The 22,675-nt window shown below is 40.8% G+C and overlaps 1 protein-coding gene across 1 annotated transcript in view; it reads right to left on the bottom strand.

The window, feature by feature from the left end:
• FNBP1 (formin binding protein 1) overlaps positions 1-22,675 on the bottom strand; it is a 68,606-nt gene that overhangs the window by 5,629 nt on the left and 40,302 nt on the right. The window contains exons 9-12 of the mRNA XM_009887999.1: positions 17,295-17,492; positions 15,739-15,921; positions 6,528-6,542; positions 2,451-2,560 (exon numbers count right to left, since the gene is read on the bottom strand). Coding sequence (XP_009886301.1) covers positions 2,451-2,560; positions 6,528-6,542; positions 15,739-15,921; positions 17,295-17,492 — 506 coding nt within the window. The remainder of the gene's footprint in view (positions 1-2,450; positions 2,561-6,527; positions 6,543-15,738; positions 15,922-17,294; positions 17,493-22,675) is intronic.

Genomic DNA, 22,675 nt, shown 5'->3' with positions numbered 1-22,675 from the left:
CAAAGGAGATGTGCTGTGTCAGTACAAGCATAGGACACGTTTAGACCAAATGATTCAAGCTCCATGTGCTCTGCTTGAAGAATCTTAGCGGAAAAACAACTGAATTCTTGGACAGCGGCCTTTTGCAAGGCAAAAGGAGGAATTTGGTATTGGCTTTTAGCCTGGCACATTCTTTTATTTCGTATTCCGATTTCTACTTGCTAACTCTAGGGGCAGGGGGAAAAAAAAAAAAAAATCTCACAACCATTGCAACGAATGACAACTTCAACTTTCTAGATGAGTATCATCTCAGTTTTTGGGGCACAGAGAAAGAGTTGCATCATTATTCTCCATCATGGGCTGAAATCCAGTTGAGAAATTAGGACAAAGAGCTGGATGTGGACATACTAATAATAAAAATGGAGTGCTAACCAGAAATTCTCACCCTGCCTGTTGCAGTTTGTCTTTTGCAACCCAAATTATTTGTAAGATACTTATTTCACGCTGCTTAAAACGAAGCTAAATCCAGACAGCTTGCATTTGTCCCAACGCAGTGACAGATGGACCTTAGGCCACATAATGCGACCCTGCATCCTGTTAAGTTACACATCATTTTTACTAGACTCTTTCTGGGGGCTTTGTTTCATATAAATCCAGATGCCAAATGCCTAGGCTTTCACAGATGTTAATTTTAAGGCCTGCTATGATGAATGTGGTACCGTAAAGCCAAGATTAATGTAGTACATTCCTTCATGAGCTCCCCTAGGAAAGCCCGCGGAGCTCTCCCTGACGGCAGTGTGCTGCCTTTGACCTGAGTCAAGTTGAGGCTGAACTTCCAGAAAAAAAGTTATCTGCATGATGATGAACATTTCAGAGCTTAGTAGGGTGGACTTACGAGCAGATTTCCTGTATCACTGGCACAGCTATGCAGCTTTTCTCTAGGCATTAGCTGGGGGGAAGAAAGGTTAATGCGAGTCCCACAAGGCAAGTTAACACTCTTTATATTTTCGAGTTTCCCACCAAACTCTTGACAATTGCAATCCTGTGCCTGCCTTTGCTTTGTGTGTACAGAAAATGGGAAAAAGCGTGGGTGGCAAGGAAGTGGGACTGCTCTGTGGTTGAAGCCCTAAGGGACAATATTGCAAACATATGAGTCATGATTATTACTACTTTTTAACTCTTATTTAACTTCTGGTGCTACTTCCTTAATCATATACTATCTTCATTTAAAATAACTTCATTCTGCTCTGATTTCATAACCGATTTTAACGTTGGGTTACCTCAGAATCAATACAGAGCAGAGAGGAAAATCCGTACAGAGACTAATGTAAGTTACCACAGAGAAAAAAAACACCAAAGCTATGAGAAGTCATATAACCACGTGCAGTTTTCCCTTCTTATTCATGATACAAAATACAAGGAAGAAAGTTTGGCTGACCAGACCAAATAAATAGGTTCTTCAAAGCAAAGCAGCAGAAAAAGAAGGCACAGCTGTACAAACGCAAAGCTGTATTTGGGCACAGACTAGTACCAGAGAGGGTAAGTCTTGAAATCATTCGGGGAAGGAAAGTTACATCTCTTGCAAACGCAACGTGCTGAATCTCTAATGCAACTGTAGAATGTGAACAAACACAAAGCAACAAATAAAGGCTGCCAGAATCTAAAAAAACGTGTAACTACAGTAGCCTTATTCTCAACCAGAATCATAAATGCAGCCTTGTAGAAAAAGCATCCACAAAAGCACAGGATTCGTTATCTTTCTGTTTCCAGGAAATGTAAGCTACAGATCAGAGAGTCTTAAGATACATGCCAATCAATCAGCACTTTTGACGATGTTATCATGCTCATAATAGCCTCTCTTGTTGGGATCTACCCATGCCCATCACACAGCAGTAGGTGCTGTGCTTAGCGCTGAGAGGTCTCTGATGGTACCTCTGACTGATGCTGTATTTACATCCTGATCTCTCCTCAGAAACACCCTCAGCAACAGATCACACCAAGAAACAAATTTAGCTTATCTAACAGTGATCTTTGTCTGGCTCATGATAAACTGCTACTCTGCAGTGAAAGCCCAAGAAAGCAGCTCCAGAAAGAAGGGAAAACTGTCTCCCCAGTTGCTTCACTTGTATCGTTCCCATCCTTACACTAGGATCTCCTCATCTCACGATTCCAAAGATGGGATATGCATTACACTGAGGTGGGAGAGTGGAACAAAGAGAAAGCCAGCTTTTGCCCCAGCTCTGAACTACATCAGCTAAAATCAAATAACTTATCAGAATCTGAGTTGTGGAGAGCCTTGCACCTCTCAGGTATTTTTAGCCATATGTAACTTTTGCTTCCTCTTTCCTTGGAACAGCACCTTAAACAAACCTAGAACCTTGTTCTTATTTGGTCTTTCTTATATGTGAGTTGTTTCTGTTCTCCTATATAACATTACCTATTTCATTGGTCATTGGAAGGGGCTGACGTACCTTTGATCCATCTCCTTCTGAATGTCTTTGTTTAGTTCATCAACTTTTTGCTGAAGTTTCTTTCTTCTTTGCTCAGGTGGGAGATTGCTGAAGTCTTCTGGGCCTGCTCCCTGCGCAGCGTGGGATGAAGGAGGGGAGGAAAAAAAAAAAAAAAGAGAGAAATAAAACTCAGAGTCTGGAAGAATCCTTCATGATTGCATTTTGAAAACAGCTCACAAAAATCTGTGCAAAATCACAATGGTCTGAAGCATTGTTACCATTTGTACTGACAGTTATCAGTCCCTGAACGGTCAGAAATCTGCCTTAGAAACAATTCCAGGACCAAATCCCAGTTCCATACCAAATGGCTAATGGGAGATCAACAACTAAAGAATGCCAGAATTCTACAACAAAACTGAAAAATTATTTCTTATCCATAGTTACCATCAGATTTTATTTAACAGAGTTCCATTCTCATGGAAAGCTGATCTTTCCTGCCTTCCTCTACTCTGCTACAGACAACATCCCCATAAAATCAGCGCTAGCTCTTACTCCTGTGTCGTCACAGTTGCACTTCTCATGCACACCACTAATTGCTGGCTTGCTCTGCATAGTCTGAGTGTTGGTCCAATACAGTTCATTTATGTCAGGGCTCTCCTGAACATACTGAGGCAACAGAAGTGCTTCCTCTGTGATTCTGCAATTTAAAGACATGCTGCATGCTTTTCAGGATCCCCATTCCATGTCAAAGTCTCTCAATTTTTCCTCTCTCACTTGTACTAGCATAAAAATCAGGAGTTACATCAAAGCCATAGAATCAATCAATTTGAAATCATAACCGAAGAAAACATTTGACCACAGTGGTTACCTTTGTGTGGTTCTGCTTGAAAGCCCCTTTTCTGCCTTCAAAGTGCTATGCCTCTTCTCGATTGCCTCAATTTGATACAGCAGATAGATGACACATAAAATGCATCCATACTATTCTCTTCAAAGTACCACCTATTTTTGCCTTGCAAGAAGGCAAGGGGGACAGTTTGGGTGGGCTATACTGAACACAGCTCAATGCTAAGTAGTTGCACCATAAAGGAATGAGGTTCTTGTACATAATCTTGAATTTGTACAGGTTTTTCTTGGTTTGGTTTCCGCTCATTCCACCTCCCATTTCTAAGGAGGAATACTGGCCTATGAGAGAAAGGAGGGTAAAAACAGAGAGCTGGGTAATGAAATTCAATGGCCCAAAAGCTTACTGAAAGCTCGCGAGCAGAGTTTCAACGTTAGTCTTACTAAAATGCCAAATCTCTCTCTCAGAGGAGCATGATTTAGTGGAAACTCTGCCCCAAAAGCTGCCCATTAGACCCTTTCAACTCTGCACTGAATGTGAGACAAGACGGTGCATTCTTTCTTCTGCATTTGCAGAACAAGCTGTTTAGGAAGAAAGCGTGTGGGTGTCGGAGGGATGGAGGACAACTACGGACAGGTCATCTCTGCTCTAGCCATTTCATACCAACTGAACAGGCAAACCTAATGAAACTGATTTTCAGTAAAACACAGCACATGCGTCTAGTTAAGCCTTGATCATCTGTGTAGTAAACTTAAAAATCCATTTCATGAGACAATGAGAAAGCAAATTTAAGACAAATGAAGGAAACAACTAAGTAAGTTACACTCGTTCTGAAACTTTAACCACGTGAAGTCCTAGCAGTGCTTACATTACTTGTTGTACATGGTACAGGAGAGATCTATTTTAATTCAGTCTTTAATGATAATATTTTGTTTGATAGTAACTCCCACATCACATTAGACATGAGAGTGATTCAATGTATTTTACAGATAATCTACACAATGAAGCCATATGTATCTTTTTAAGGCAAAGCATCTGGATGTAGCTTTGTAAATAAACAAGCAATTACAAGAAAGACCACATAACATATTCTTCTCACTTCTAAGCAGAAGAAACAGAGATGCTTGAAAATATCCCCAGTTATACATTAAGAGAATGCAATAGATGTAGTCAGATGAATTTGGAAAAGTGTCTTCTTTTTGATTCTTCAACTTCATTCAAAACCTTTAGGGCTGGACTAAATTCAGTATCTATTCACAATGCTTCAGACCAAAGCATTAGCATTGCATAGAAACGCGTGCCTGAGACTAGGAGGTGATCTCACTCAGACTTTATTCCATGGGCAATAATTTCCCATCATAACAGCAGCTACAGCTCCTCCTCCAAAAGGCAGAGTCAAGGAGCAAGTTTTGCACATGCTGGGCACGGTTCATGCTGTCAAGCAAAACCACACCTGGGCTATCTCTCAAGTAGTGAAGGTTGCCTACGTTTTCCAGAAATCCTTCCACTGTGACATGAGGGGGGAAATCTGTGCTATTTTTGATGTATTATCACAGGACCAGCAGAGCCGGTGCTCACTGGATTTCCTTGCATTGAGATACTGGGATTTAGGACGCAAATTGTCGCAAGATGAAAGACTGTGAATAAAGAGGCCGTGTTAGGACCAGTTTGTGGGCTGAGGCTGTGTGAGGGGAGAGTGTGAGGTTGATCAGCCCCAGTTTTGGCTCTTGTACAGTTAAGATCGGGGAGGACATGACAAACAAGCCGACTTCCTCTGCCTGAGGCGCACATGGGTCTCAGCCCTCTCTGCACATCTTTCCCATTCGAGCAATTCTTGGGGAACAGCAGGGACAGCCATTTATTTTGGGAGGATTTATTCCTACGTACAAAGGCTTCGCTCAGCTATGCAACACGCTAGCACTGCGACCAGGAAAACAACAAATGGAAATCCCTGGTATAAACGTGTTGGACTAGTAGGGCAGTGCCTTGGCAAAAAGAACAAGGTTTGCAAGTAAGCTAGAGACTTCATCGTTCCTCAGGGCTCCCACAGGTCTTCAGTGAGAAGCAGGATTGCCAGTGGAGCCCAAGCAAGTCGCTGTGTCGACAGAGCAGCAGCAGGAGCTGAAACCTCTAGAGCTACAGCAGGTGGCTTTCATGGCCTACGTGTTTCCTCCAAATAAGCTGCTATGAACAAAACAAGTTCACAATGATGTATCCAAGAACAATCTACGCGTAGGGGAAAGGGAGCACCTAAAGGCACTGACTGGTGAGGAGTAAGAAAACTTTCAAGCTAATGTAGTTAAGGTGCTACTGCAGATCCTCTGAAGCTCCCCAAAACGGCCATCAATCATTTGCGGCTCTTGCACGCTGGCATGAAGTGGGTCAGCAAACCAGTCACGTTCTCCTTGTGACTGCCCTCACGAAGGACAAAGGAACGGAGACAAGCTGTCAGGAACACAGCAAAGTGGGGAGTATCTCAAGCAGTAGGGTACCTTGCGTATGAAGTTCAGCACATAATTTGCTTTCCCAAATACGTTCACCCCTTCCCTTTCCAACCAGGCAACATATCATCTTACCGTAGTTCAAGAAACCTTCCCAGTTGCATCCCAGATAGAATTTAGGATTCATATATATGTGTATCCCTCCATTTGCAAATTCAAATCAGACTGAGTTAACCTTGTTGGTTAAGATTTACAGAATTTTAATTAATATCATTATTAGTTATTCTGAAGGACTACATAGGGCTGTAAAATGTAGGTGATAATGATGCAGATTTCCAGTAATACCTGGACATGGAAAGCAAACTTTGCAGCTATGTTACACAAAAAGACATGCATTTCTCTCTGGAAAAGGTCCAGCAAGCACAGAGACCTTCGGGGTTTTGTGGTTTGGTTGTTTGGTTCCTTGTTTTCTTTTTTTTTTTTCTTTAAAATGTTTTAATACATAAAGTAGCAGAAGTACTAGATACTGTTTTTCTACATTTTCATAGCCCTAGATTATAAGAGTGAAAACTAAACTATATATTAGAGTTAATTTTTTAGCCGCTTATTAGAAAGACTGAATTCTGATCACCTCTATTAGACTCCAGACCTGTGTATTCAGAGTTATCTGATAAATATCAAAAAAAGCAAACACAAAGAAGAAACAAATTTAACAGTTAATTTCAGTGTCATGTCACATGTGGCACAGTGCACATTAAAACACACACAGAAAATTGTGATTAAAACACAGGACAGGCATGCTGTAAATGTGCTTACCAGCTTGAGAGAAAGCTTCATGTAAAAATTGGAGAGATACGGGTGGGGGGAGAAAGAGAAAAAACAACAGTGCATCAGTAGAAGAGGAACTTTTTCAGACTGTTGTTACAATAAAACGACACATAATCCCCTTTGCTGTCAGAAGGCAAAATGGGTAACACTAACAGATCTGTGCAAAAGTTCACAAGATGAGCCAGGGTTATCAGTCAGCTGCCGTCTCCTCGCCAGTAACAAATGGAAGTGTCTTGTACCTCTGCACATGTGCTTTCGCACTGCAGGTGAGGATTTGGCCTGGATTGCCTTATTTACAGCGTCTACAACAGTGATTTTTCTCATTACAGTAACATCTCTGAACTGGAAAAAAACCTCAGAACTTGCAAACGTATGCAAGTCACTTTAGATCAAAAATGTGCTGAAACGCAGTCATGAGCACCAGCCCCTTTATGCAGGGACTTAAGAGAAGGTAACACCTAGCCGAAACTTGCTGAAGAGGCAAGGCACTGCACTTGGCCTCCAGCTGCAAAACGCGTGACGGGATCTCCAGCGATTTCCCAGCTCTCCAGCCTTTATCCAAAGGACAACATCCCTGAAATACCCCCGGCGATTGCGTACAATGCTGTCCGGGCAGTCACCTAAAGTCATTTCATGTTCTTGAACAATTCAAAAACAAATACTCAAGTCTCAAACCTACTTTGGCCATACAGTCAGACAAGGTCAGGACCAAGAAGAAGGGAAAAAAAATCCTCCTCTCTTTACACCAAGTTGATTCTATGACAGCACAGTAAGACATTATTCAACCTCCTTAAACGATATACATGATCTAATTCTTCAAAGGTTACCACATTTCCTGGTACAGAGCCAACACATTATCTTTTAGTTACTCTGGGGAAGTACAAGACTCAAGTGAAGTGTGTACGCTTCAAGGGCCTACAGAGCAGGATGGTTTGCCTCTGCCCTCCATCACTTGCACATACAGCTCTCAACAGCGCTGGAGGGTCTCAGAAACTGCCAGGGGAACAGATGTGGCAGGGCGGCCAAAGTTACCAAAACCTCTTCCAGTGTTGCAAGACATTACGACAGCTGCAATTCAGGTTTTCCAAGAGATAGGGAGACTAACAGTGCTCCAGTCCTTTCCGTTCCGTGCCAAGGAGCACAAGTTAGCTGTTGTTCAAAATATAAAGCCAGATGTTAAAGGGAGAATCAAAACTACACCCAGCCTCCTCCTCCAGCAAGCCGCACTGCGCCTGTCCTACCGGCTCTTTGGGGACAGCTGTGAAATGTTCAAACTACCCAACAAACTTCAAAGTGCATAAATGCATGTGCTCGGCGTAAAAGACAGTTGAAACGTAAAGGCTGGAGAACACCTCTCACTCCAGGCACTGATCTGCACTGCGAGACTTCTGAACCTCTTTCCATGCAAGAGTTCTCCATTATTTTACTACCAACAGCTCCTGAATATGATGGTCTCAAACAGACGCTCCATTTTTAGCAAAAGCACAGTTCTTTAGGATTGGATTTAAAATAAAGGTGGCTCCAAACCTATGATGTTTTTGACAGCACGATTTAAGAAATACACATTTTTCAAAAATAACTATTACCATTAGTTACCAGAATTTGTACAGCAATACACACCAACCATTCAAGGAAAACACGTGGCCTCACCATAAGTAGCGAAATACTCCCATTTGAACTGATGCATTCAGTGACAATGCAGCAGTTAAACCTCCCTCTGAAGTTCAGTCCATTAGGAAGTAAACACATAATAATCGCAGTGCAATGAAGAAATTCACTCTCTCATCTCAGAGGCCATTAAAAACAAGAAACAAACCCAATCCATTTGAGAGAATAATCATACAGGAAAAAAAGAATGAGCTAAAATACGCTGCTGAAGAAATTCAGCATAGGCAGCTTTTGTTTGCATAATTGCTTTAGCACTCCTGTGAACTTTAGCATAGACATGATCAGCACAAATTGAGATCCTTGTACATATATATAGACAAGACTCATGGTGCAGAATAAATATTTACCTACGAAGCACTCTAGAAAAGGCACAAATGTATGCTACATGCGCTAGTTTCTAAACACTACTCACTCTAAAGGCACTATACTACTGCGAAGAATCATCTGCATCAAGACTATTCTTTTGCTGTAAATTCAGCAAATTTGAAAAGGATTATAGACACTGTATGCCGAATTCTTACGCTGTTAAGTATGACAAAAATAGAGAACTTATTAATAGCATTTCAAAACAGTACATCAGGGATTGTTATAACCAGTACAAATAACAAAGCAGATCATAAACTGGAAACAACGAAATGCTGAAATAAGTCATATTCCATTTTCCATTTCTGAAATGTATTCACAATTTTACATGAGAGCGATTCAGTTTGTATAAACAAATACAAGCAGACTGAAAATAAATCTGCATTAAACACAAAATAACTCCTTTTGCCCATTCCATTTGGAATTTACCATTGGGTTTTCACAGCTAGAAACTGCTCAGAGCCCCTGGGAGAACAGGGGCATTTTTTTCCCCGAAATGATCAAATAAATTACTTTTCTTCAAAATGAGCAAATCTGTTTCAAGCTGTCAATTTAAAACAGGTCTACCTTAGTCTTGCAGGGAAAAAATGAAGAGCCTAAGAGCCACAAGCTTCAATAACACATGAGAGCACGAAAGCCAGCAAGTCCATGTGTTATTGGACAGTCACGGACACTAACCTCACTTACAGAAAACAGGGTTGAAATAAATCACTGGACTTCCATACAACCAAGAGGTCATTTTTTTTCTTAGTGGTCCCATAACAGCCTCCCCATATGCTGCTTTATCCGGGTATCATATTTAGAGGTCATGTATCTTGATTCCATGAACTATCATCATTACAGAGAGTTCAGGGAAGCTTCAGAAAGCTCCACGATCGGGCACAGAACATGCCACCGCACTGCTGTAAATCAGGGCTTGACTCACGATGCCTAAGATTGCATTTATAAAATAATTTAGAATAAATGCATGGAACCTGTTTGTAATACTTACTCTGAATTTCACAGGTCCAGCTACTTTAAATGTGCCAATTTCAGCATTTCCAGGACTAGCAGACATATCTTTCCTGCACGTAACACAGTAAGCTGCAACTTGCCTCCCAACAAATTTTCCTGTATCATTTACAAAGCACATTTCCACAGCACACTCTAACGGCGTTGTAAGTGGGGTTAGCGACTGTGTAGCAACGGTATGGGCTGATCACACCATACACGAACTTACAACATATTCCCTAGCCTCAATGGCACACGTGGGTGTCCCTAAAGTCCTCTTCATGAGTTCTTTGTGAATATACAAAGACTGTGTCTGCTGCTGAGTCAGCAAGAGAAAACACACATCCGTTACACTGGAGATGAGCACAGCACCTGTGTTTACTGCTTCTACAGCAAAAGACAGCTTGGCATTTAACTAGCCTTTAAGCGCAAAGTGGAAATTTCCTAGAAACTAGGCAAATATTAAGAGATTAGCATTCTTACAAAAATAAGAAAATACAGTATTATTAAATGCTAGCTTAAACAAGCAAGGCCAGAGAACATCTCTCTCTCTCTGTGCTGGAATAAATCATGGCTTTAATGACCCCACCCACAAAAAAAAAAAAAAAAGATAAAAAAAGATATTGGCACAGATTTATACATTTAAGTTAGAATAACAAGTATCCCCAGGGGCAGGGAAGAGAGCAGGTACAAGAGGGGGTGGTTTTGTTTTGTTTGCTGTTTCTGCATGCTCACAGAACAACAAAGTAGTGATCACCCAGGCAGAGCAACGGGTAAGTGTCAAGGGAGAAGACTGCACAGTACGTCACAGAGGCAAGACGGGATGGTAAGGGAAAAACATTAACCGGTGCAATGGAAATAAGATCACATTGTAATGAAGTCAACAACTTCCACTAAAAGAGAAACCACAAAAGTCCCTCCGTGTGCCTTATGGAACTGCCTGGAGGCTGGAACTTGGGTGCTGACAGTGGTATCTGCGTCCCAGCTCCCAGACCCATCCCCTCGGCTTGACCGCAGCCCAGACTGCGAGGTAAGAGAGGAAAGGCAAGTCTGCGCGACACAGTAATTCAAAGGTGTAAGTTCTACCCCTGGATTTTGTTAGTTCTGTTAGTTAGTACTGCTCTTTAAATAAAGGTGCTGATGTTACTGCCGCTACAGCAATAAAACAAAAGAACACAAAATTAACATCAACTAGCAGAATATCGAGTCTTCTTTGTCCTCAAAATAGAATCAGAAACAGCAGAGCAGGCATAAATGAAATTGACTTATGTAAGTGGTTCCTCGTTTTTTGTACTCTTCTGGCTTTAACTTCCCTAAAGAGACAGAGTTGATTTTAAGTGTTATACTACTTTTATACTGCCTTTTTAAAGAGTTACTAGAAACAGCACTCACAAAAACCGTGTAAAAGACTTTCTCCCCCTCCTCTTCTAGTCCACGACAAGTGCTGTAAGAGTTTTACAGTATTTTCTACAATGGACATTGCTGCTGTTGGGAGTAGAAGAAAGAAGCTTTGAGGAAAATACAAAAATGTGATTAGAAAACCATAGACACTGACAAGAGTCAGCACCTAATTTTTTTATTTAGTGAGTTTTTAAACAGACTCAGATTTCATATCGGCAGTGACCACTGACCCTGGTATTGGCGCCTCTACATGAACCTTGCATCTGTTGTAAATTGTTCAGGCATGTACTTCCTTCCATGATAACAAGATTCATTGGATTTTTGGTTTAGAAGCAAAATTAAAACCAGACTGAGCATATCGTTATTAATTACATAATTCATTTTAACAGTCACCAGTCCACTTCAGTTTTGTAATTTCTCTTTCCAAATGCAACATAAGATGCTAAACCAAAACTTTATAAGGAAATTAATAAAACATACTGGCTCTCCAGACACACTCTGATATGAAAGACTTCATGGAGGAATTTTATTCCACATTCACTCACTTATGTTTCAAGAATCAATTCCAACGTACAGTTCTGCTGGTGGTGTTTTTCCCAGTAAGGTATTAGTCTCTACTGGACTTGTTCACATTAAGTAGTTCCTTTTCACACACTCCTTCCTTAAGCCAATGCAAAAAAAGGAGTATCATCCAGTTTCCTCCAAAATAAACAAATTGTTACACTGGCTTTCGTAGGAGTTAACAGCTCAGTTTATCAACAAAGCCAGGAAGGAGGGCTTGACAATTTGGCTGAATACCCTAAAATAATACTTAAAAGCCTTATGGCCACCTTTACTGCAAGGTGTCTTTGCTGCAAGGAATTTTGTCTCTGAACTAAACCAGCGGTGCAGAGAGGATATTCAGAGCAAATTAAATTATTCAGTGTCCAGAGCCAACCCCCTGTTACATTGTACTGTCCTGCTGGCTCCCTGCATGACCTTTCCAAAAGTTGCTCCACTGATGTATTTCTGCACAGATCAAATGTTCTTCTGTGTAGAGGACATTTTACCTCTTCATCCTCCTAATTTCTTTGGTAACATCACAATTCAGTATTCGTAACATTACTGCTCGTGCTCCTGAGCAAAATTCAGATGCTTTTGGATTTGGCAGGGGGATGGAAAGGAATTGAGAAAAACAAATCTTATAAAACTTAATATGGTAAAAGCAGAATTAACAGTATTATCTGGCTGTACTGAATATAAAGTGGGTCATATCAACCATATAAGCTCAAACAAATACCAACCACTTATTTTTCATCTGATAAATTAACAACATTTGAGGGTGGTTCTCAATTTATTTTTTGCCTGGCTAGAATTATTTTATTTTTGAAGGTCATACGGCATTTTCATGATCTTTTAGTCTGACCATTTGTCTAACAAATCCCCAAGGACCTATGAAATGTGAGCTTGACAAGTTTTCAAAACAGACGGAGGAAGCTGCCAGAGCTCTGCAGCCTCTCCTACTCCGTATTTCTAGATGAACCAAGTGCCCTGAATTCTCCCCTCTGGAAAAAGAGACGATGATCTGAACGCTGGCCTCCAACTCTGCAGGATGAGTCAGGCAGGAAAAGTATTTACATACAAACATCCTGGTAGCTAACAGGGGAAGGAAATGAAATAGAAAGAGAACATAGTGAAAGGTTTAAATGAAGATTTCGCAATAGCCTTCCCTTGCACGTTTTTAATGAACGCGTCAGCAGAAATTTGAGGGATTTCAGAGAAGACTAAAGGGAATTGTTCCCATTATTTCACCTTTCACACAAACCACTTGAAACCAATATGGTACGCAAAATTTATGAGACTCGCTTGGACTTCTTAGATAGTTCATACATAAAATAATGGCCTTTCTTCAGGAAATATTAAAAGCAATTAGTCATAATTGCTTATAAGGCCAAATAGTTTCCAAGTGAGAATTTGTACATTTGAAATACAAACTTGTGAAGCGTCCAGGGAACTAAAACCTAGAATTTTTAAATCAAGTTTGAAATATTCAGCACTATTTGCCATACTCTGTTCCGTGAATGGCACTATCAGGGCACTAGATCGCAAGACAAACCTTCACCTTCAGCAGTGCTTTACTCCGCAAAGTGCCTCACCTGGTACGAGGATGTCTGCCAGGTGCCCTCCTGCTGTAGCAGATGCCACCAAGACAGCCCCTACCTCCCACATCCCCCAGGTTTGCTGCTACAGAAGCAGAACTGAAAGACATCTCCACCCATAAAAGCCACTGAGAAGATGCTCTGAGCCAAACTGCAACTGAGGGAAGGAGGGGCATTTACAGAACCTTCCTCTGGACAGCTTAGAAACTTCCCGCTTCCCCAGTGAAAAGCACCAGAAACGTGATTTCTTGGTGGTTCTGAATGTCCCATTAAATGGCAATTCCCCGGCAAAGAACTGAAAACCATTCTGTACAAAACATTTTTTTAAAAACATACTGTCTGCAACCAGAGGAGACAAAATACTGTTTACAGCGCTGTTCTCAATTCTCTGTAACTAACCGCTGAATTTCCCCACTGAAATCATCTCTACTTTTATACAACTCCAGCCCTCAGCCCTAAATGTCAGCACAGTCCCTGGAGCAGAATTTGGGCTTTTTAAAGTAGTCACTTCCTTGCTGTTACGGCCTGCTCTAAAAAATGCTTTAAAATACTGAACACTTGTGTCTCCTTCCTGTAAGTTTTATAGGAGGAAATAATTTAAGGACCTTAAGCTAGGAGCCAAAGCCATGCTAGGTCAGCAACTTCTCAGCACAACTCTGCCACATGCAACCTTCCGGGAAGATAAAGTCATCTTTTTGTTTGAAAAATGGAAAACTTTATCTCAGGGACCTGTCGTTTTACTTACTGCTTATGAAGACCACCAATGAGAGCATTTAATTCAACAGAAACACTTCAACATCAGTTTACCAATATAGCCACGGCTGATGCCATGGACAGGAACAGAGTGGCTGACCTGGGAAAACTCAGGCCACGCTTCCTACTCTATTCAGCAGCAAAGGAGACAGGGACACTGCACTTCTAACGGTGGTGCTGTGTCACCGAACGTTGTCCCAGTTTCACCTAGACCCCAAGGTGAGTCCCCAAGGTCAGCCACAGAGGCTTCCAGCTTCTCTGCACTGTACAGTGCATAAACCAGCATCTAACACATGGCACTTCGGCTGAAAAACCCAAACCCTAACCCCTCAAAACATCTCATCTGTGTTTTGGAGCTCACATGCTAGACTGATAAAGCTTTTGCAGACAGAATATAATTTTAAACTGTGTGCATCAGAGCACTGGGAAGTGAAAGGCAGTTCAGAAACCAACAAAATCTGTGGACTTAATGGGAAATGCCCAGAGAAAGACGCGCTGGCCTCCAGTTTTGCACACTGATGTACGTAGGGAAGGCTGCAAAGACAAGTTAAACACGGAACTTGACTTTTTCTTCCCCCCCCCAGCTTTGCAATGTTTCTTCACATAATGTTTGTGAAACTCTTAGTTAGTCTTTCCTCCACAGTTTGCAAGAATGGGAGCTACTAGAGGCTGTTATAAATAGTTTTTCAACTTCGTATTTTTGCAAAGATATTTCATTAACATCCAAACTGCCAAGAACAAAAACCGTGGGGAAAAAACATTTAAAACTAATTAGAAAAAAGTTAAAGAGCGTGGCAGGATTTTAAATTCTTGTATGGACACTTAAAAAGCTGTTTAAGCCACATCATTTGCTTAAGGAGGTCCAAACGCAGACATGACAAACTTGTTGGGAAGCAGGATTTCTTAGGCTCTCTACAGCATTCAAGTCAAACCTTCCTGTCTTATTGAGATTTCACGCTACAGGATGCAGTTAAGGTCCTTGAGAAGTATCATCCCCAAATATTTAGAGCCAACTGTAATCAATACATCTAGGTAGCTGCAGGGAACACTAAATTCAGCGTGTCCCCACGAGTCTCCACCAACATGGCAGCACTGGTTTCAAGCACACACGGACCATATAAACAACTTTAGTACCACCTAGAATCAGTTCATCTTTCACATCTCACCTGTTGTTTTTTTTTTTTAATCTTAAGACTCAGACTTGGTAAGCACGCTAACATTGCAGCACATGAAGCACAAGCTGAGGCTGAGTGTCTGGAACAGAAGTCACACACAGAGGCATTCTTGGCCATAGGATACAGGGAAGTCCTCTTCCCACCACTACAGCAGGGTCTCAGACCTTTCCGGGGAATGCCCGAACACACACCAACTCAGGTCAGAAGAGTTACTTTCCAGAATCCCTCCTAATTTACTGTCCTCCTTCTGCCACAGATATTGAGCTGAAATCACCCCGCAGAGAGGAAAACTCTTCACGTGAATGTAGACAACATGCAGCACCAGGATCAGAGTAAACCTCTGAATGGTGCTCCTCCAAACCTACCCTGCCACAGACATACCCAGGGCTACTAAATTAATGACTGACTTCTACGTGAGTATTACTTAACGTTCAGCTCTTCCTTCCATTCTTTGGACAATCCCCCCTCCCTAAAAAAAACCCGAATGGGTAATTTCCATCAGCAACTGCGCTTTTTGTGGTTTCATTGTGGGGTTTTTGACTACAAATGGCTTTATAGGTTGGGATTCCTTGGATTTGTCTGCATGTTGTGATAAAACACAATGGATTCATTCACAAAACAAAAGTTTTTACATAACAGAACGTGCAATAAAAGCGCAAGAAAGAAAGAAAAGAGAAAGAAAGAGAGAGAGGTATCCAGAGGAGAACTTACCCCGCGCTTTAGGCTCCTGAAGCAGTGGATTTTGGGTTTGGAGGTCATGAACTCGTTGAAGCGATGGGAGAGGGGTTCCTTTTGCTGCTTGGGAGACTGGGGGCCGTTGGGAACAGCAGAGGGTGAGGCAGAGGCAGGGGGAGGAGGAGGGGGCTGATGGGGGGATGTTAAAAGGGACATAAGCTACGTATAAGAGATGGAGAAGTGACAGAATAAAAACCAAAATAAAAAGATAAAACACAAAACGAAAATAAGCATCAAAACCAATATTTGAAATCCAGAGAAAAAAAAACAATTAAATAATTAAATATTAAAGGCCATGGTTCAAAAGAGGGGGGAAAGCAGTATTTAAGAGTGTGTTAAATGAAGAATGTGACAAATGGAAGTTTTAGTAAGTGATGCAACAGAAGAGCAGCACAAAGTATTTTGACAGGAGGCTCATGCAGACTCTTCCATGCAGCGCTATCCCCGTAAATTGCCCTGTTCTGCTCTGTGGACAGCTCAGAATAATGCATATGGATAGAGCTTTCAAATACCTGAATTTAAATGGATCAGATAAGGAAGGTACCTTAGTGCCCAGTAGCGTTTCTATTATCTGGAAAACAACAAACCACATTCCTTCCTGCTTTCAGATCACACCTCAGTAATGTGCATCACACTTCACTTTTACAAATTATTCTATGAATTTGCTCAGGAGTTAGTCCTGGTTTTTTCTTTTCTGGCTACACTGATGTAAGCACCAGACAGCCGTGTTCTCTCATATACCGGCACAACAGGAATGATCCACTTTGAACAGGTAGATTTTTTTTGACTCTGTCATTAGTAGAAGTGGTTTGGTATGGGTCAGAGCAAGGGTGAGATCAAGCTGCTCTGGGCTTCCATCAGTGTTACTGAAAACCGATTTAGTCCAGTCAGCCTGACACATTCTGGTAACCCCAGATAAATGCCGCCATGCATTATGGTGTAAAATATGACAGTGAAATGAAAAAAGTTTAATGGATACATAAGTTAATATGGTCTTTTTTAAAAGTCAACTGCTCCGTTAGTTATGCTCCGTTAGTTGTGCTTAAGAAGAATGAATCGCAGCAATTCCCTGTTCCCAGCCACCCAACCGCCGAACCCAGTGGACAGACTGAAAAGATAATGCAAATGAAAAGCCAAGGAGAGTTTTAGAAGTGTCAAAACAGTAATGCCACATTAAAGCTTCCCAAAAGTAACAATGTTAGTTAGCACACACGGCACTAGGAAGCGGTATACAATTCTTTCTCTGAGTTAGGAACAGAAATGGACCATGGCAGAGACGTGACAACTAAAGTTAAATTAATATAAAAACTGCAACATAATTAAAGAAATTGTACAAGAAAAAAAAATACTCAAAGTATAAAGAAACTTAAGTAACGAAAGACTACAACAAAACACCATATTAACACATCAGTTAATAACTTTCTGAATCTAAAATTCTCTTAAAATATTTGTAATTGCCAGGATTACTAGACAAGACAAAGGTTATTGACTATACACATACTAGCACCAAGCTCAAGTTTGCAAGTCAGTACCTTATTTTTCTTGATGAATGGCCATAACTTGCCCTTGGATTTGCCACCAAACTTCGGCTCCGACTTCCCATCCCCTCTTGAGTTGGAAAGGCTGGATTCCGAGACAGTCCGCTTCATTGGCTGCGTGAAGTCCTCAAAGTCGATATCTCCTGGAGGCTCAAACCCCGATTTATAGGCTTCTATTACCAGCTGTGAATCCTGAAATGGGACAGATCCAGTACAAGTATAAACATCTCTGTTGAGGACTGTCAAATTGGTGACATAGAAAAACAGTACAAGGACACAAAATTCTACGGTGTGGGAACCAGCCTTTACAGGGACCAGTCTCATTCCCGGGAATGGACAGCCTTCCAGAGTCCGGGATCAATATAAGTCTCTCCATCTTCTGCTTCAAGATCAGCACGCACTTTTCTTGGCTCTATTTTCGCTACCATGGTGTGCTTTAAAAAAACCAAAAAACACACCTAGGCACAGCATAGTATCCCACCAAAACAAGGCACTCTGATGTGTAAAATTTAATACTCCCAGATACTAAAGTGATAAATAGCAGTGAAGAACACAACAACCACCCCACACAGAAAAAAAAACTTTCCAACCTGTGTCAGTCAGAATGTATTACAACTGGGATCATAAATGGCTACAATCCTTCTTTCCTAAGAGGTCTCAAACAATCAATCTACGGAAATAAAGCAAGTAAGCTTTAGTCTCAAATAGTCCATTATTCCCGTTATGAAACTCCAACCCATTTTGCAAAGGTATCGCTGAGACCAGTCATTACCCAAAATACCAACAGCTAAAAAGCAGAGGACTATCATCTATTTAGGAAAATAAAACCCACATAACTATCATTAAAGCATTGTAGTTAAATAAAGATGACACTTAGGAAGAGTAAACTCAGGTCTTCTCACTCCAACCTTCCGCTGAGCTGCACAACCCCCGAGTCTCACCACAACCGAGCAATGTTTTCATTCCTTCTGTTTTGTTTCCAACACAAAAATCAAAATTCTGATACAAACATCTTAAAGTTTTTTCATGTCTATGGGTAAAAATGACTAAGAGCTTATTATTGTTGACTTTACTGACTAGAAAACAAACTTACTACTGACTAGAAAAGCAATCAGACTTCAGTAACTGAACTTAAGCGACTCATAATGAAGATTTAAGGTATAGAATTGCTGGGCACGCGCTGTAAGCAAACTAGTGAAAAAATCCCAATAAATACTCCTATATAACGGAGCTCCTGAGTGATCACACTGCCACAGGTTGACAAGTTGGTGCTTGTGAACTCAGCTACAGGAGTTTATCTTACGAGCTTTACCCAACAACTGAGCAGTCCAAGCTCACGCGAGTAGCCCTCAGTGCAGGCAGTGGCTGGGAGCTCCACGCACTGTCATTAAAGCCACAGTCCCTTTCGGCAAGTCAGCCACACACTGGCTGTATACTGGGTATAATGGTTTTGCTTTTTTTTTTTTGATGGAGGGAAAAGGAAAAAAAAAATAAATCAAAGCAAGAACAATATATAGCATTTTTCCTAGTTGGGTCTACAAACACAATTAATTATACGTAGGCTCAAATTCAGACTGCAGCTTGCCAAATGCCTTTAAATCTAATGGACTCAACAAAAATTTTAACACACTTATCTACTTGACTTCTTGGGAAGAGAGCTTTTTATGTTATACTGTTCTAAAAGTTTTCTTCTAAAATCATTAGAGAAACTGTGCCACATTGCACAAATATCTTATGAGTCTCCAGAGAAGAGCATCACCATCCTGTTCAGATGAAAGAGATGAACTTGTTGCTTTGAAGGCATTTCACAGATTCTGCTTATGTCCGTAGGTAAAACGCTGTTCATGAGAAATCTAGCGGGATATGAACATATCCAGAGGCCAGGCTCAATTGAGCAAAACATAGATATAGGAAAAGCTTTGCAAAAGTCTTCATGGGATTGTGAAGAAAATTAAGGTTTAACATCCGCAAACTATCAGGTGCTCTGTGAAATTCCTACACAACTTTTAGGGAGGTAAAAGAACACCTTCCATTATCTCACCCTAGTTTGACATTACAACTTCCTGAATTCTAAACATTTGAAGATATTAATACTACTCATGAAAGCAAGATGAAGAAGGAAGACACTATAAACATACGCAAGGTTACATTAAATACTCTATTGGTATTTTATCCTATGCACGGAGCTTTTCATTTTTTCCTCTTAATTTTACAGCGTTCTTTCCATTTAGTCAGAACATCCTTCCACTACAATGGAGCTAAAAATAACCAGCACGCTCCATATATCACACAGATAATGTCATAACAGGAACTCCAAAGTCCATAACAAATTAATTTTATCTGCTGCTAGAGCCTTCTGAAGCAAGTTCTGTATAGGTTCACCTCGTAGTCACTACAGCTTAGCCTTGTAACGTGACCTCTGTGTTGTCCGAGTTGTTCGGAAGAGGACATGAAAAAGCAGCATATTTACAATTGCATTAGAAACACGGGGCTAACCAGTGTTCCCAGCTAAATCCGGACAGATTCTACGGCTATTAGAGGGAATGCTATACACTTCAGTGAGGGCACAAAGCAATTCTATTTACACAGTTTCTAATTTAGTAACTAAGCCTGAAAGACTGGCCACTTTGCAAGTGGGCATGAGGCAGAACTTTGTAATATTTAAACTGAAGAGAATATAGAAAGTAATAAATCTGTCCCATACGTCATTCTGATTCTTAACACTATCCAGAGAAATAGGGGACCTGGAAGAAAAGCGACCTTCCAGAATCCTACTAGCAGCCACAGAGGGAGGGAACACGGAGTTGGTCGTGGGAAGAAAGCCTGTCAGCAGTCTGCACCTCCACAGTTTCAGAGTCACTATATAAATACATCCTTCCTTACTATTGTACTACACAATTCTGATGCTAGAAGTAATAGTGGTTCACGGGTACCATATGAACCTCACCTTTGTAGACTAATGTTTGTAACAAACCTACCCAAAGCCAAAAATTGATTATCAAAAAGTTCCAACATACCTACATGAAGTGAAAAGTTCTGCTGCTTTTATTTTGGTTTTCCCTTTTAAACAGTAATGTCTTACCATCAGCTGATAATATTTTACTCAGAAGAAAAAGCTGAAGAACTTGCAGGTTCTTGCATCATTTCAGCTAGAATTCACACAAGTTTGGCACACAAAGTAAGCCAATAGAACTGGTGTTTCCTCTAACTATTTTTTTTGTTTGTTTCTGAACAATAATTCTTCTATATTAGTTACGGTTGTTCCATTTAAAGCTCTGGTTTCTGAACTGAAGCTACTGCACTAAGAGCAGAGATTTCATTTAACCTCCCCCCTTCTTCAGCATCTCCGTATGTGATAGCTGGGTAAAAAAAAATGAAAACAAAACCAAAGGATACCAAGAGCCAAATAAGAACTCCAAATGCAGCACTGCCTCTTGTCAGTGTCATAGTGTCTGACCTTATATATTTCAAGTTAGATGATACTGTATGTTTGTTTATGATTACCAGATCCTGGAGATCTCCTCCCAGCTGGGAAACACATGTCCCTGTGGGCCCAGAGTTTCACACAAAGCTTTTCCTGCTCAGCAGGCTCTCGGTTTTGCTCAGCATTGTACTAGCTATATTATCACCAGCTGTCCTTGCATTCAACTTTCCTGGAATCCTCATTTTCAAAGTTGACTACAGCACAGTTCTAGCTGACTTTCCTATCCAAAGTTCTTGAAGCTTGAAAAAGATGAGTGGGGAAGACAACCTTGAATTTGAATCTTCTGAGGAAAAGGAGAAACTCTCCTGATGGTAGCCTGAAAGAGCCCAGACTTGCCCCTTAGAATGTTAAGGGGGGAGATGGGAAAGGTCTGCTGTAACACTCTGCATTAGTGGCAAAAGCAGGACATTATCTTCCAGACAAAAACACAGCTTTTAAATTGCTACTGTGTGCAACTATGGCCATCTTGTAAAGTGGCAGGACCTGCATGCTACAAGAAGGGTAGGAACAAACATATCACTTTTATCGGAATCAAGAAAGTTAGAAACTACTGTTCTGGAGATGAAAAAAAAATCTTTTACTGTATTTAAGAAAAAAGAAGCCTTTATGGACATAACTTTTGCAGATAGAACACACTAAACCCTTTGTCATTGTTCAGATATAATAAATTTGGTTAAATACATTTTTGTTAGCATGGTGTTTACAGGAGATCACTTAGTTATCAATGTTCTAAGCCACCATTTTCTAATGTCGTACTTGTGCACATGAGCCATCAATTTGACTTATCTGTGTCCAAGAAAGACTAACCTGAATATAAAATTCACGCTGATTCTAACACCTAGCGTAAGCCTTGTGTGTGTTTTGCTAGGACCTCACTTGAAGATTCAAGCAGAGTGTAGGCTTAGATACGAATCTCCCGAACACGATTCCACCCTACAGCACCAAAAGCTGTACCTCAAGAATGGTACTTTGTTCTACCATGGGAATTGTGCCCCAACTGCCCCTTCTCCCACCCCGAAAGAGTAATTTTCAGATTCCTTGGTTTCCTACGCTGCTCTCTGTGAGAGCAATTGCTGAGCAGAAAGTAGTGGATTCATTTCAAAACTTCAGCCTCAGGCTTACGCTGCCAGTTAATGGCAGTCTCCAGGCTCTGGGCACTGAATAGCTCAGAAAAGATTCCAGTGAAAAAGAGGTATGGGAAATTCAAACAGCCAGCAAGACACATGCTGTTTGTATTTGAAACACTGATGTGGTCCATGAGAAGGGCTGAAAGAGCAAGTAGAGGCTTCATTTATGAAGGGAGCAGACCATTTTGAAAACAAAATAGAAAACACATTTGCCCTTGTGCTAACTGTACATCAGGAAGCTCAACCCAACTCTTTATCAGCCTTTTTATCAGGAAGGCTTCTTTCTACTCCTACAATGATATTCAGAAATCAAGATTTGCGAGAGCTCATTTACAGATTGCTAGCAAAACTCAAATCTGCAAAGAAAGGTTTTACAGTAAAGTAGACATTTTGCCAGAGTTGTTTTCAATAATTTATGTAGCAAATACTTTAAATACTTCCATTATTATAAAACTAACTGGAATGAAGACATTTCTGCAACACTCAGTTTTCTGACCGATAGACATAGAACTCATCTGAATAAGAACTGGTGATTATCAGGTATCTGGAATTATGCCAACTATCTTCCTTATTCTCTACACAGAAGCCTATTTTTCAATTACAGTATTTCAATAAGTAACTAACCTAGTAAAAGGAGAGAATATTCCTAAAAGGGAAGAAAAGATAAAGGAAAAAGTAGAGGCATTCCTGTGTGTTAAAAAGATTTGGGAAATAATCTGAGCGCATCCTGCCTCAAATGAAGTAGCTTGGGACAAGAAGCTATC

This window comes from Charadrius vociferus, unplaced genomic scaffold (assembly GCF_000708025.1).
Source record: "Charadrius vociferus isolate BGI_N301 unplaced genomic scaffold, ASM70802v2 scaffold56, whole genome shotgun sequence".
NCBI lineage: Eukaryota > Metazoa > Chordata > Aves > Charadriiformes > Charadriidae > Charadrius > Charadrius vociferus.
Note: the sequence above shows the minus strand (reverse complement) of the source record. Positions and strands in the feature narration are given on the sequence as shown.